This window comes from Neophocaena asiaeorientalis, unplaced genomic scaffold, assembly GCF_003031525.2.
Source record: "Neophocaena asiaeorientalis asiaeorientalis breed wild unplaced genomic scaffold, Neophocaena_asiaeorientalis_V1.1 scaffold629, whole genome shotgun sequence".
In the NCBI taxonomy this organism is placed as follows: domain Eukaryota; kingdom Metazoa; phylum Chordata; class Mammalia; order Artiodactyla; family Phocoenidae; genus Neophocaena; species Neophocaena asiaeorientalis.
Window position 1 is genome coordinate 263,202 of NW_020175468.1, and position 16,167 is coordinate 279,368.

Here is a 16,167-nt window from a genome sequence, read left to right on the forward strand (position 1 = left end):
TGTGCCACAATTGCTGAGCCTGTGCTCTAGAGCCCGGGAGCCACAACTACTGAGGCCACGTGCTACAACTACTGAAGCTCGCATGCCTAGAGCCCATGCTCTGCAACAAGAGAAGCCACCACAATGAGAAGCCTGTGCACCGCAACGAGGAGTGGACCCCACTCGCTGCAACTAGAGAAAGCCTGCGCGCAGCAATGAAGACCCAACACAGCCAAAGATAAATAAAATAAAATAAATAAATGTATAAAAAAATAAAGCCCCAGAATTCTATGTGTATATGTATGTTTGACATTTAACTGCTGTCATTGCCTTTTGCTACTGTTTTATTCAGAATGTATCATAGGTCTCTTGTTTTAATTAATAAAATCGAATTATTTTTTATGATCCTAATGAATCATGTTCCTTTCACCACCACAGTTTTCTTCCACCTAGGTACTTTATACCAGAAGGTAACAGTGCATCCGTAGGTTCTTGGGCTTTAGAGAATCTAACAATTTCTATCCGTGATGGTTTCGAAAAACTTATAGGTAGATTATTTATCCTTGTGGTGTTGTCTCCAAACTTTTCTCCAGAATATTTTTGTGGCTATAATGAAATGCAGTTCTATGGCAGTTTCTGATTGTCATGTCATTCTGATGAATTTCTGTCTTTATGATTATAAAATAGATTTCCTTATTCTTGACACATTATTTACTCTTTAATTTACTTTGTATTATGTTAGCCACTATTTTGAATGGTGTTGAAATGGTGTATTTTTTTATGCTTTTTTACCGTGTAAATTTTTGGAGTGCATTTCTTGTGGGAGACATATTGTTGTCTGTGTTCAAAAAAAGTGCAGTTGAGGGCTTCCCAGGTGGCGCAGTGGTTGAGAGTCCGCCTGCCGATGCAGGGGACCACGGGTTCATGCCCCGGTCCGGGAAGATCCCACATGCCACGGAGCGGCTGGGCCCGTGAGCCATGGCCGCTGAGCCTGCGCGTCCGGAGCCTGTGCTCCGCAACGGGAGAGGCCACAACAGTGAGAGGCCCATGTACAGCAAAAAAAATAAAATAAAATAACAAAAATGTGATATATTTTCTTGTATTCGTATGTGTGATACACCAGGACGTTCTGCTCATTGTACCTGGAAATACTTAAAATGTTAATTTCCCTATCTAAAATTCATCATATTTGAATGGATTCTAGTGTCTCTATGGATGAAATGTTTCACATGTTAGGGATGTGATAAAACGCACTCTGTAGCAGATGTTATCTAAGAGATATTGTCATCAAAATATCGAGGGTTGAAATGAACTTATTGCATATTTGATAATCTAGTTTTACTTTCTCTAGGGTTCATATAAGGAGAATATACCTCCCTATTAAATGCCCTTAGAAATGTTGCAACGTAATTATTATTTACATGGAAATAAATTCCAGTGTCTTCTGAAGAATATTTCACAGCCTCTGTTATCCACACTTGTCAGAACTTTCAAAAATATAAACAGAGAAGAGCTAAACTATACTGCATCTTGCAAAAAATACAAAGTAAAACGTTCTAATTATCTTCATGATGAACATAGAGTCATCTGAGATTACATTGCTTAGTTTTTATGTACATAAGTATAATTTCATAAACAAGTTTTTCTAGTATATAGTTAAACGTAATTTTCACAAGTGTGGAATAGAGCAAGTGTCTCAAAGGATAATGTAGTTCTCATAGAAAGCAAAATATTTTTTCTGTTTTATTGCTCCCTATTTTCATGGTATCTATATGAGATGATGGATGCTTACTAAACATTGCGGTAATTATTTCAATATATGTAAGTCAGAACATGATGCTGTACACCTTAAAATCATACCGTGATGTATGTCACGTACCTCTCAAAACTGGGGATAAAATGTGGTTTTAAAAGGCAAATAAAACACTAGCAAAAAAGAAAGAACAATGTAATTTATAACAGTTAAAATTTTAAACCCTTTTAAAAACTCTTTTTAAAACAATGGTTGGGTACGGAAATTATCATATGCCTTAGTCCTCCAGCCTCAAACCCCAAGTTTTGCCCGAGTCTGTGTAACTGAGCAGAGTGTTGGGTTTTTTGTCCTGGCTGAATTAGGAATAGAAAGGAAAAGCTCTTCTGTAGGGTGTCAGTGTGAAATGGCCCATTCTCCCCAGGGAGGGTTTTGTATTTCTCATTCTGGTTTGTAATAAAGAGAGAATTCCAGCTCTTGTTTCCTAAAACTAACTCAACTTCAGGAAGTGTTCCCAGATCAAACTACTGCGCCACAGCTACCACTTGGAGGCCCAAGTTCCCAACCACTGAATTGCTGGAGTCTCAGGAGCGGGACATGCGAGCAACCTGCTGGCAAAAACAGCTGTTTATTGAAACCACTTTTAACTTGTTGGGAGGGAAACATCTGTTTCCCACATCAGTGGCCCACACATCTGTAAGCTTTTACCTTAAAAGTGTTCCAGAAAGTCACTTAAAATCAGCAGTTACAAGTGAAGGGGAAGCACGGCGCTGTCACTCGCCCCGCCGCCCCAGACCCTTCCCCCGGCTCTCTCTGCGCAGAGCTGGGCTCTCGCCCCGCCCCTAGCCAGTAGCGGCCCGCCCTGAACCCGCCCCCGGAAGTCCCGCCTGGTCCCTTCGGACGCACTTTCCTCCTGAGCCGGAAACGGGGTACACGTGTTGGAGGTCTCGCTACGAAGTATTTCTACTTTGCGGTAAGTATGTGCTGCGCTGTTCCCCGTATTCTGCCTTCAGGGTCTTGGGAGTGACTATCAACCTTACACCCCAGCGCCTGGCCCTCCGGCCGAGTAAATCCAGACGCTGTTACAGGTTGGGTATCCGTTCATTTGGGTTGAAATCGGTGCGAGGTTGCCTGTTCTCGTGGCTTTTCTGCCTTCCACGTAGACACCGCGTTTCGCGTCGTTTTCCTTCATAAAACCCTTAAGTACCCCCGCCCCCCGCAATGAGAAGTCCTCTTCCGCGAGGTGGATTCGCGCCCCCTAGCCTCGCACTCTCGGTCTTCGGTCCACCGAGACACAGCCTTTCGCGACATTTTCCTGCTTAAAATCCTTCAATACCTCCGCCTGCGCCTTGTAAAGTCCCCTTCTGCGAGGTGGATTCGCGCGCCCGCAGCTTCGCTCTCTCCCGCTGCCGGCGAGGCCGTGTCCTCTCTGGCCCTGGGATTCTGGAGAGCCCGCTCCTCTCCTGAGACCCCCTCGCTCCCTCCCAGCCCCTCTGTCCTCGAGTCTCCTCAGGCCGGTCCTTGTGCTCCCCCGGCCTCCCCTTCGTAGTCAGCCCTTCCCCTCAGCCCGCATAGGGGGAGGTTACCTGGGCCAGACGTGTGACACCCAGTGTTCTTCCGTCTCAAATTCCAAATGGTCTCTTCCAGTAGCTGGGCATCTTGTTTATTCTCCATCCCTCTAAATATGTGGGGCAGGGGGATCAGGAGAAGCAGAGACACAGTGACTGAGAGACAAGGAGAAAAACAGGAGAAAAGAATGAGGGCGGGGCTTCCTTAGTGGCGCAGTGGTTGAGAGTCCGCCTGCCGATGCAGGGGACGCGGGTTCGTGCCCCGGTCCGGGAGCCATGGCCCGTGGGCTATGGCCGCTGGCCCTGCGCGTCTGGAGCCTGTGCTCCGCAGTGGGAGAGGCCGCAGCGGTGAGAGGCCCGCGTACCGCAAAAAAAAAAAAAAAAAAAAAAAAAAAAGAATCAGGGCGAATCGAAGGGAATGTGAACCATGACTGAGGATCTTGAAGAGGAATAGTAACATAAAATAAATTTAGCCTTGAAAGTCTTGCACTGTGATAAAATATAGAAGTAATTAAAATAGGATCTGCGGGATTGGAGAGCAACATAGTGGAAGGGACCTAGGATCATTGGCAGGAGGGGGATAACAGTGGAGAGGCAACACATAGCGTGGCGGCGGAAGACAAAAGAGTTGCAACCTTGGCCTTCAGATCAACATGGTGCCTGGAGAGATAGAAGAAACAGATTTCAGGAGCAGAGAAAGAAAACGAGCAGGAAAGAAGCATAGCCACCTGGAGGTGCTAGAGAGTGGGGACAAAGGGAGCATAACAGGGATAGAAAGAGTGTAACCCAAGGGCAGAGAGGGAGCAGAGATGGGGGGAAGAAAGAGGCACGAATATCCAGAGATTTAGGGTAATCAGAAAGGTTTTGGGAAAGAGCCATAAGAGGGGAAACAAGTTGCAGAGTGGACTGGACACATGTGAGGGTCGATATAGGAGGGCAAGAATGAGACAGTTTGGGATCTGGGACCTGGCAACCTTTGCTGCAGTGCTTACACCTGGACAAACATCTGGAGCAACAGAATACAAAGAAAGTAGAAGGAACTAAAAATAACTGTGTGCATGAACAGTTGGGGCAAATTATAAACAATATACAAAGAAACTAAAAACCCAATTGCCACTTCTGAGGTGTTGGGTGCAAAAACAGGATACTGTGCATGCACCCTGCACACCGCTCCAGCCTGACCCCTGGACCCACCCCTGCCTCACTCCATATAAGGGACAAACTTGACCCCTGACCCTGGGAGCGAGCAAGGGATCCTGTTACTTGTTGCTGCATGAGTCCCAATAAAGCCTTGCCTGAATTTCTTGTCTGGACTCTTAGCAATTTCTATCGATAAAGGAGCCCAAAAATCCTGATCCGTAACAAGAACACCAGCAGAGTGGAGGGGAAGAAAAACAGAGACAAAATAGAAAAAGGGAGAAAGATAAAGAGAATGAAATGGAAACGCACAGTAGTGCAGGTAGTGTTGGGGAAACTGGATCCAGATGGATGGTGAATTGTCTCGATATGGATGATTAAGTTGTGATATGCTGATTTGTGGCTTTAGAATATAGTAAATATAAAATTTGTTTACTTAGGTTTACAGATGAGGATGACAATTGCAAAACTGTTTATAAGATTTGTGCATTTAGTAATTATTTGTATCAGAAGATAACTTCATTATTTATTTATTTTTGGCTGCGTTGGGTCTTCGTTGCTGCTCGCGGGCTTTCTCTAGTTGTGGTGAGCGGGCTTCTCATTGCGGTGGCTTCTCGTTGCGGAGCACGGGCTCTAGGCATGTGGGCTTCAGTAGTTGTGGCACACAGGCTCAGTAGTTGTGGCGAACGGGCTTAGTTCTGTGGCATGTGGGACCTTCCCGTACCAGGGCTGGAACCCGTGTCCCCTGCATTGGCAGGCAGATTCTTAACCACTGCGCCACCAGGGAAGTCCCTAACTTCATTTTCATGTGGTGTATCACACTGATTGACGTGCAGATATTGAAAAATCCTTGCATCGCTGGGTTAAATCCCACTTGATCATGGTGTATGATCCTTTTAATGTACTGTTGGATTCGGTTTGCTAGTATTTTGTGGAGGATTTTTGCGTCTATGTTCATCAGTGATATTGGCTTGTAATTTTCTTTTTTCTGGTGGCATCTTTTTTGTTTTTTTGCAGTACGCGGGCCTCTCATTGTCGCGGCCTCTCCCGTTGCGGAGCACAGGCTTCGGACGCGCAGGCTCAGCGGCCATGGCTTACAGGCCCAGTTGCTCTGCGGCATGTGGGATCTTCCCGGACTGGGGCACGAACCCATGTCCCCTGCATCGGCAGGCGGACTCTCCACCACTGAGCCACCAGGGAAGCCCCAATGATGTTTTATATTAACATTCAAAATCAAGTTTAGCCAGTTAGCCTTATATTTTGTTTTCTTCCTTTTTCTGTGGTATGTTAAAATGGCTGTGAGATGATAGGAAGATTTTTCCCTCAGGTCCCTCTTACCTGTTCTGTACAAATGATGAAGTATGGACTAGATTGACTTGGAAGCTTCCAACAGAGTCTCTCTATTCATGATGAAGAAGTTTGCTGAGAGCTTATTTCTCAGCTGACCCCTTACAATGTTTTCTGCACCAACAGCTGTGCTTTTGCAGTGGCCGCGCTGCACAGCTTTCAGGATCTCCGTTCCTTGGCCAGGCATTGAACCCGAGCCAGGGCAGTGAAAGCCCAGCATCCTAACCACTAGGGAAACTGGAAACTCCCTGTATTTTTAAGTCATTTTAATGTGATTTTTCTGGAAAAGAAGAATTAAATGGTTGGTATCAGTGTGATCTGACCTTGAAAGAGAAGTTTCCATTGCTCAGGCCCGTGATAGATGGTGTTTTAAATAGGATGAGCAATAAGGACAAACTTCCCACTTAACCCTTCGGGTGACCTTTTTAGAATTCAGTTACGCCTCATTCTGTTCAATCAACTCAGACTTTCTCATAACTGCCTCAGAGAGCCCACTCGTAACATGGAGGTGATCGACTCCACCAGAAATTCTTCATTTGAGCAACAGAGACCCTTGAAATGATTGGCCCAGTTGGGCGTGAGTTTGTGTGTGGCAGTGCCCAGTTGAATTTAGAGTTTTAATTTTAACTTATTTTATTTTATTTATTTAGTTATGGCTGCATTGGGTCTTCGTTGCTGTGCGCGGACTTTCTCTAGTTGTGGTGAGCGGGGGCTACTCTTAGTTGCAGTGTACAGGCTTCTCATTGCAGTGGCTTCTCTTGTGGAGCATGGGCTCTAGGCGCATGGGCTTCAGTAGTTGTGCCATGCAGGCTCAGTAGTTGTGGCTCACGGGCTTAGTTGCTCGGCAGCATGTGGGATCTTCCCGGACCAGGGCTCGAACCCGTGTCCCCTGCATTGTCAGGCGGATTCTTAATCACTGCGCCACCAGGGAAGCCCCTAATTTTAATTCTCAGTTCTTACACTCAGACCTCCACTGGCTACCGTTTGTCCGCTGGACAAAATCCTGACCCCTCACTGTGGGTACACAGCCCTGTGTCATCCTCAGGACCCTGCCGGGGTCTCCAGCCTCATCCTGGGAGCTTAACCTTTTCTCATGGTTCACTCTGCCCCGGTCACATTCACCTTTTCTTTGTTCCCAAACACCAAAACCTTTTCTGTCTCAGGTCTTAGTTCCTTTCTTACCTTCTCCCTTTAAGTCACCATGGGTCAGGCCCTCTGTCCTCCTTCAGGTCTAGGCTCAGGGAGGTCTCCCCAGCCCCTCCTGACAATCTCTTGTCACACTAATGGTTTTATTGTCCCTACATCAATCACCCTCATGAGAAATGCCCTTCTCCATTGATTATTTGGAGTCTTTCCCATTTTCACTTCACTGAAGAGCACAGGTTTTCCTCTTCTTCCGAGGATGGCTGCAACGTCTCACTCTGGGGATGTGTTTAGAAGCTAGGACTGTGGGATGGGCTGAGTAATCTCCCCTAAGGAGAGACCAGGTGAACAGGGTAGGTGATGAGGGTGGTTCCCATATTTGTTCTGGACATTTCGACTTTAATTGATCCTTACCCCATGTGGCTACTTAATTACTCAAAAGCAAAAAGATGTAGGGAGCTGTATAAAGCCCTACAAATCTGATGTCCTCATGCAGTGTCCTGAGGTGTCCCTGTGTTTAGTCTCCTGTGTCACTGCTCCCCTGTAGCCCCCAGGTATTCCAGTCTCTGCACATCCAATGACCAGTCGCCACCTTGGACAGAGCCTTCAAGCATTTCATGTACTCAGAGTCCAGGATAGTGATTTCACTGTGCTAAGTGGGGGGCATAAATCCAGAACCTAAGGGGAATGAAGGAAGTCCCTGTCAAAGAGCTAGCGGACTCCCGACCACTGCTCCACCAGGGAAGCCCTAATTAATCTTTAATTACCTGTGAGTTGGGAGAACAGGAGACAAGAGACCTGGGGACCCTCTCTCTTTGAGACTTCCTCACTGAATTCCGATGCCTTTGTAACTGAAGTCCATAACGTCCCCAGTTGCTGGTAAATTTTCCCAGGCGGGTCAACGTCTTGACCTCCATACTGAACGCCCGGCGTCCTTTGGATGGTTTCCTGTGAATGTTCCTGTTGCGATGCCTTTGCAGACAGGTACTTGTGCCCTTTAGCCCTCTTTGCCCGTGTTTGCATGAGGAGAGGTGGAAAAATGGGGAGATTGAAGGGGGCCCTGTAGGGTTCTATAGGCTGGATACAGAGCCCCATGAATGGTGTGTTCAGCTGTCCCTTTGGTCTCAAGGGGTTTGTGGCAAGGGATGTGTCAATTCTGGCTGGAGCACCTGGAATTGGGTTTATGGGTAGTTGTGGGTGCACTGCATGGTTTGAGGTGCCATAGTGTCTTAGCTCGGGTTCCCTGGGACCCTAGCTGCTGAGACTGAGGTTTGCATGCATTGGTTTATTTGGATATTTCATGGTTATACCTGGGGACGAATGAAGGCAGTGGATTTAGGCAGAGAAAAACATTTTTCTCCAGTGTTGTGAGAAGTATGGCCTGAGCTGAGCCCACAGGGATCTTTGGGTGCATGAGGATGGGTGCCTTGTCCTCAGTCTATTCATCTAGAGGGTGCCCTACAGCATCCACACCACAGGTGACTTCTTTTGGGTCTTTTGGATGGTGTAGAATCATTGTGCGATGGTTAGAGTAATACAGGGAAAATTTCAGTGATCGTGTTGTGAGTTATCTTTGGTATTTTTTAGTATTTTGGGTCCCAAATGAAGGAAGTTTTAGATGCACTGTGAAAGATACAAAAGAGAATTTGGAGTGTCTCGTGGGAGATTTGGGGTTCTCACTGGGGCATGTGCACCACTGGAAATATCTTTCTTTTATATATAGTTTTTTGGAGATGACAGTGTTTGGTCTGTGGTCATGGTGAAGGAAAATACACGTAGTTTTCCCTCAGGCGTGATTTATTTTTTTTTTTTTTTTTTTTTTTTTTTTTTTTTTTTTTATGGAGTGTCTCGTGGGAGATTTGGGGTTCTCACTGGGGCATGTGCACCACTGGAAATATCTTTCTTTTATATATAGTTTTTTGGAGATGACAGTGTTTGGTCTGTGGTCATGGTGAAGGAAAATACATCTAGTTTTCCCTCAGGCGTGATTTATTGAAGTAGAATGTTTTCTTGTATTTTATAGTAGGATGAGTTGATACAGATTGTACGGAGACTGTGTTGGACCCCATGAGAGTTTGTAAGTTCATTTGAGTCCAGAAGGAAAATTACGAGTACTAAGCTTTGAATGGCAAAAGGTTTTCGTTAGGGATATTCTGCTAGGTATGTGTCGGTGGACACAACTTGAGAGGGGCCATTAAGTTCTCTGATGTAGTGAAAGATTTTTCCAAGAATCAGAGGGCAAGTAGCACCACAGTGATCTGCAGCCCAGAGGCTCATCCTTGGGAAGCTGTAGCTGCTACTTTCTGGCTGCCAGGTCAGTGCTGGTTCCTCTACTGTTCTCTCCCTACCTGTGTGAAAATGCACACACACACATACACGCACACACAATACACAGAACAGGGAACCCTTGTGCTTTGTTGGTGGGAATGTAAGTGTTAGGGCTTTTATTGAAGACAGTATGGAGTTTCCTTAATAAAATAAACATAGAACAGGCACAGTCTATGACACCCACGTCTGGCTACATATCCAAATGAAATCACATCATTGTAGTGAGGTTAATATTTGTGCTCCAATGAATATTATTGCATTATTCAAAACAGCCAAGATGTAGAAAGAACTAAAATGCCTGTTGGCAAATGAATGGATATAGAAAATACATGTCAGCCATAAATGATGACATTGTGACAAAAAAGAAAGGTATTATATATGGAAACTAGACATGTCAAACTCAGAGGCATAGAGTATAAAGGCTGTTAGAGTGTAAGTCCCAGAGAGAGCCTATTTCTAGTCCGCAGTCCCTCAAAGGATGAATATGCATCTTTCAGCCTTTTAGTTTGTCTTCTGTGGGTAGATCACATGGTTTCATCGTATAATATCTGACCTACAAATCTTGTATTTTGTTTTGCTCTTGTACTGCTCTGTCAAGTTGGGGAATGTATACTCTTCTTGATTTCGTATTCTCCTAAGTTGGCATGATTTTGCCTCTGAAACTTGTTTTCGAAATACCTAGTCCTAGGGTCTGAAATTTTATCCTGTTTCTCTGCTGTGATAAGCCACCCTTAGTTAATGCACAACTTCCGGCGGACTCTCCATCGTGTGGGTTTGCTGGGTAACAGAAATTTTTGATGTAGAACAGTTTCCCTCATATGTTGTAATATTTTCCTGCAGCATACAAAATCACCATTTCAAGCTATGTAGTGGAGTGGTCAGCATGTTCTAGGATATGAGACAGAAGGTATCAACAGAGCCTGGCTGATAAGTCTTTCCAAAGGTTTTTTTTTCTGATTTTGAGGAATATCACAAACCATTTCTCAAGGGCAGTGACTCTTAGATTGTACGGAGACTGTGTTGGACCCCATGAGAGTTTGTAAGTTCATTCCTTCAAGAGATACCATTGGGATTTACTAGGGATTGGGTTGACTCTGTTGATTGCTTTGGGTAGTATTTACATCTAGAAAATACTGACTGCCAATTAATGAACTTGGGATATCTTTGCATTGTGTCCTTTCGAATATTTTTCAGCTGTGTTTTTAGTTTACAGTGTACAAATCTTTCCCTTTAAATGTCAGCTTATTCCAAGTATTTTACTTATTTCTTTGATGTTATGGTTAATAGAGTTGTTTCTGAATTTCCTTGTTTTTTTTTTTTAAGGAGTGTTTTTTTTTTTTTGGTTGTTTTTTTGTGCCACACAGCACTGCTTGAGGGATCTCAGTTTCCCGATCAGGGATTGAACCCGGACCACAGCAGTGAAAGCGCCAAATCCTAACTGCTCGACCACCAGGGAACCAGGGATCTCCCCCTGAGTTTCCTTCTTGATCGTTCATTTTTAATTTATAGAAACACAACTGATTTTATTTGTTGATTTTATCTCATAATTTTTCTGACTTCCTTCATTATTTCTAGCAGGTTTATTTTGCAGAACCTTCAGGGTTTTCTACATACTAGAACATGTTGTTCGTCAACAGAGATAATTTTGCTTCCTTTTTTATTTGGATACCGTTTATTTACTTATTTTTTTCTGCCTACGTGTTCCTGCTAGACTTTCTAGTAATTCGTTTTTAGAAACAGTGAGAGCAGGCATCCTTGTGTTGTTCCTGATCTTAGAGGAAAATCTGTTGAGCGTGGTGTTAGCCATGGGCTGTTACTATACGTCCTTAATGTTGAGGAGTTTTTGTCTATTTTTAGTTTATTGAGTGTCGTTATCATAAAGGACTGTTGACATTTGTCAACTGCTTTTTCTGCATCAGTAGAGATGATCATGTTGTCTTTTTCTTTCATTCTGTTAACATGCTGTTTTACATTGAATGATTTCCATATGTTGAACCATCCTTATATTTTAAAAATACATTCCCATTAGCCATGGTATATAATCGTTTTAATGTGCTATTGAGTTGTTGGGTATAATGTGTAGAGTTTTCTCATAGCTTCTTTATATCATTTTGATGTATTCATGTTCCGTAGTAATAGCCCCTATTTCATTTGAAATAGTACTTTTATTGTGAACAGAGGAGGGACAAATTATTTGTGACAGAAGCTGCAGTATCATATATTGTAATAATTTCCTATTAATTATCACCCTGTGAGATTATACACGTCTGCCCTCTGATAACAAGGTTGGCTGCTTGACTTAGGCAACCCTTACTTCCCTTGGAGAGGATTGTACTTCCTTACCCATTGATGCCTTTTGAGTTCCTCCTGGGCCAATTTGGTGTGAGTAGAATGGCATGTTTCAACCTGAAATCAAAGCTTTCAAAGCTTTTATTTGCTTCATATAACCCTGTCCTCTCTCTACTGCAAGAATGGTCTTGGATAGACTGAAATTTTACCGGGAATGACAAAATCAAATTATTGAAAGAAGCAAGAGGTGAATAATGATTCATATAATATAGGGAAGCAATCAGTGTTTCTTGTTGTAAGCCATTGAGAATTCAGGAATATTTGTTACCATAGCAAAACTTGTGGACAGTTAACTGGTACACTTTGAACGACCTTTTCTTTTTCCATACCCATCTTAACCTCCCAAAGTCAAGGTTATAGGTGAGAACTCATTATCTCCAGTAATTACTCCACCTTTAACCCTTGGATTCACTTCCTAAATTATTACCCTTATTCCTTCTCATATATTGCCTCTTGCCATTAGAACATGCATTTACTCTTTTTAAAAAACTATTTATTTATTTATTTAGGCTGTGCCATATCTTAGTTGCGGCACACGGGATCTTCGTTGTGGCATGCGGGATCTTTTAGTTATGGCATGTGGACTTCTTAGTTGCGGCATGCATGCGGGATCTAGTTCCCCAACCAGGGATGGAACCTGGGCCCCTGCATTGGGAGCTCAGAGTCTTACCCACTGGACCACCAGGAAAGTCCCGCATTTATTCTTATTTATTTTTAACATCTTTATTGGAGTATAATTGCTTTACAATGGTGTGTTAGTTTCTGCTGTATAACAAAGTGAATCAGCTATATGTATAAATTTATTTCTATTGAAGTATAGCTGATGTACCATGTTGTGTTAGTTTCAGATGTACAGTAAAGTGATTCAGATATATATATTCTGTTTTGGATTCTAATCCATTATAGGATATTACAAGATATTGATGTTAGTTCCCTGGGCTGTACAGTAGGTATTTGTTTTTTGTCTATTTGATATATAGTGCTGTATATCTGTTAATCCCAAACTCTAATTTATTCCTCCCCCACTTCCCCCTTTGGTAATGATAAGTTTGTTTTCTATGTTTTTGAGTTTATTTCTGTTTTGTAAATAAGTACACTTGTATAGTAGATTCCTTTGTTTTTAATTCAATTGCAAATATATTACGTTCATTGTCTAACTACCCTTAAAGGGCTTTGTGTTTTCAGTTATAAAACTGCCAACTGGTTTATCATGATCAAATATCTGTAAATAATCTCACTGAAATTGCCCTATTTCATGGTGCCGCCTTCATCTGAATGAGAAAGCCTCAGAACTGGATGAGCTCAGTTAAGACTAAATTTTGGTCTGAAAATATCCTCTAGGATTTTGTTCGGTTTATGGTTCATAGATTTCTGACTCGGTGATTTAGAGCAGCATATTTCAGCACTTAATGATTTCTCTTGTATGTGACAGGGAGAGTCACAACACAGGCACAATGAGTATGAAGGGTCCTTCAATGCCATCCAAAGTCATAAACGCTAAGGTTCCTGGGCAAGTTTGTTATTACCAGTATTAGTTTAAATTTTCTAATATTCCTTTATTCAAATATAACACATGGATTTATTATTTTTTGAGTTTCGCTTGATGTCATATTACGGAGTGAAAATGTTAGACTTTACTTAAACTCTGTAACTTGAAAATATCAAAGGTTAAAGAGCTCCTTTTCTTCTTTTGTGCTAAAGGAAACAGCTTACTTAGCTAAGAACTACACCTCCCTGTCAATTTCAATATGACTCATGATAGCTCCCTTGTTTCCTTAGGAACCAGCCAGATAGGAATACTCCAAATTCCCAGCCTCAGTGTCATCCTCAGTTGTCCTCAGTGATCACTGGGTACAATGACCGTTACCATGATTTTTGTGTGTGTGTGTGTGTTACGCGGGCTTCTCACTGCTGTGGCCTCTCCCGTCGCGGAGCACAGGCCCCAGACGCACAGGCTCAGCGGCCATGGCCCACGGGCCCAGCCGCTCCGCGGCATGTGGGATCCTCCCGGACCGGGGCACGAACCCGTGTCCCCTGCATTGGCAGGCGGACTCTCAACCACTGCGCCACCAGCGAAGCCCCGTTACCATGATTTAATCAAAATTTAGTAATGCTTTTCTCCCCTCCCAAGGTCACTATTTTAGACCGCTTTTGAGCATTGTAATTCAGAACAACAGCACTGCCTGAACATCTCCAAGTAGGAGACTTTAGTGTAAAACATCCCCTGAGAATGTAGCCTCAGGCCACCTAATCATCCACTCTTCCATATGGGGGCTTTCCTACCTTGTTGACCTCTGGGTGTAAAAGAAAAACTGTTCATTGGTCTGACTTTTTTTTTTTTTTTTTTTTTTTTGACCACCAGGGAAGCCCTGCAGAAGCTCTTTATCGGAGGTTTGAGCTTTGAAACAACTGATGAGTGTCTGAGGAGCCATTCTGAGCAGCGGGGAATGCTCACACATTGTGTGGCAACGAGGGATCCAAACACCAAGCGCTGCAGAGGCTTCGGGGTTGTCACCTATGCCACTGTGGAGGAGGTGGATGCAGTCATGAATGCAAGGCCACACAAGGTGGATGGAAGAGTTGTGGAACCAAAAAGGGCCGTCTCAAGAGAAGATTCTCAAAGACCTGGTGCCCACTTAACTGTGAAAAAGATTTTTGTTGGTGGCATTAAAGAAGATGCTGAAGAACATCACCTAAGAGATTATTTTGAACAGTATGGGAAAACTGAAGTGACTGAAATCATGACTTACCAAGGTAGTGGCAAAAAGAGAGGCTTTGCTTTCGTAACCTTTGATGACCATGACTCTGTAGACAAGACTGTCTGTCAGAAATACCACACGGTGAATGGCCACAACTGTGACGTAAGGAAAGCCCTATCTAAGCAAGAGATGGCTAGTTCCTCATCCAGCCAAAGAGGTCGAAGTGGTTCTGGAAACTTTGGTGGTGGTTGTGGAGGGGGTTTTGGTGCGAATGACAGGTTTGGTCGTGGAGGAGACTTCAGTGGCCGAGGTGCCTTTGGTGGCAGCCGCGGTGGCGGGGGATATGGTGGCAGTGGGGATGGCTATAATGGGTTCGGTAATGATGGAAGCCATTTTGGAGGTGGTGGAAGCTACAATGATTCTGGCAGTTACAACAAACAATCTGCAAATTTTGGACCCATGAAAGGAGGAAACTCTGGAGGCAGAAGTGCTGGCCCCTGTGGTGGTGGAGACCAATACTTTGCCAAACCACAAAACCAGGGTGGCTGTGGCGGTTCCAGCAGCAGCAGGAGCTGTGGTGGGGGCAGAAGGTTTTAACTACTCCCGGGAAACAAAGCTTAGCAGGAGAGGAGAGACAGAGAAGTGACGGGGAAACTCCAGGTTACAAAAGATTTGTGAACTCAGCCAAGCACAGTGGTGGCAGGGCCTAGCTGCTACAAAGAAGACATGTTTTAGACAGTACTCGTGTGTGGGGAAAAAAAACTCAAGGACTGTATTTGTGACTAATTGTATAACAGGTTATTTTATTTATTTATTTTTTGTGGTACGCGGGCCTCTCACTGTTGTGGCCTCTTCCGTTGCGGAGCACAGGCTCCGGACGCGCAGGCTCAGCGGCCATGGCTCACGGGCCCAGCCGCTCCACGGCACGTGGGATCTTCCCGGACCGGGGCACGAACCCGTGTCCCCCGCATCGGCAAGCGGACTCTCAACCACTGCGCCACCAGGGAAGCCCTAACAGGTTGCTTTAGTTTCTGTTCTGTGGAAAGTGTAAAGCATTCCAACAAAGGGTTTTAATGTAGTTTTTTTTTTTTTTTTTTTGCACCCATGCTGTTGATTGCTAAATGTAATAGTCTGATCATGACGCTGAATAAATGTGTGTGTTTTTTTAAATGTGCTGTGTAGTTAGTCTACTCTGAAGCCATTTTGGTAAACTACCCCAGCCGTGTGACGTGAGAATTCCTTCAGGGTGGTGCCAGGTTGCATTCAAAGTTTATTCACAACCTGCTTTGGTGGAGAAACTATGAGCTGACGGTTACTGTGCCGTGACCTGGAGTTCACCGTTAAAAGGGTCACCCAAGCCAAGTCGTGGAGTTTTTTGGTTATTAATATGATTGTTGGTACATATATCTAAATTGAATTATGGCACCAGATAAAGTTGTAGATGGGAATGAAGCTTGTGTATCATCCATTATCATGTGTAATCAACAGATGATTTAATACCCTCTTAAAAAGAAATTCGCCCTTTTCACGGTTACATGATCAATTGTTATCTATAGTTTTACAGTGGCTGTTGAATGACTCTGTAGGTATTATGTGAAAAAGCAGGGAAGAATGATGAAATCCTTTATGCGCAGGGATTGGTAGTATTGTCAGGGAAAATACGAAAAGGTAGGGAATGAGCGTGAGGATATGTTGCTCCAAACCTTAACTCCTCTGGCTGAGCTAGCTGTCCCAGCTGCTCTGACAATTATGCCACTATATACACCCCTTCCACCACTTTCCATTCCTATCCAGCCCGTATTCCTTACACTGAGGCCCAGGACAGCCCCTCCTTATAGGGATCAGTTAGAAAATCCTGTGTTAGTTT

At 43.9% G+C, this 16,167-nt stretch overlaps 1 protein-coding gene across 1 annotated transcript; it reads left to right on the forward strand.

Annotated features, from left to right (window-relative positions):
- Window positions 1-3,950: 3,950 nt before the first annotated feature.
- Window positions 3,951-14,897, forward strand: LOC112415293 (heterogeneous nuclear ribonucleoprotein A1-like). Its single transcript, XM_024768212.1, has 2 exons — window positions 3,951-4,078; window positions 13,964-14,897. Exons 1-2 carry the CDS (start codon window positions 3,951-3,953, stop codon window positions 14,895-14,897), a joined length of 1,062 nt encoding a protein of 353 aa, XP_024623980.1.
- The last annotated feature ends 1,270 nt before the right edge of the window (window positions 14,898-16,167 follow it).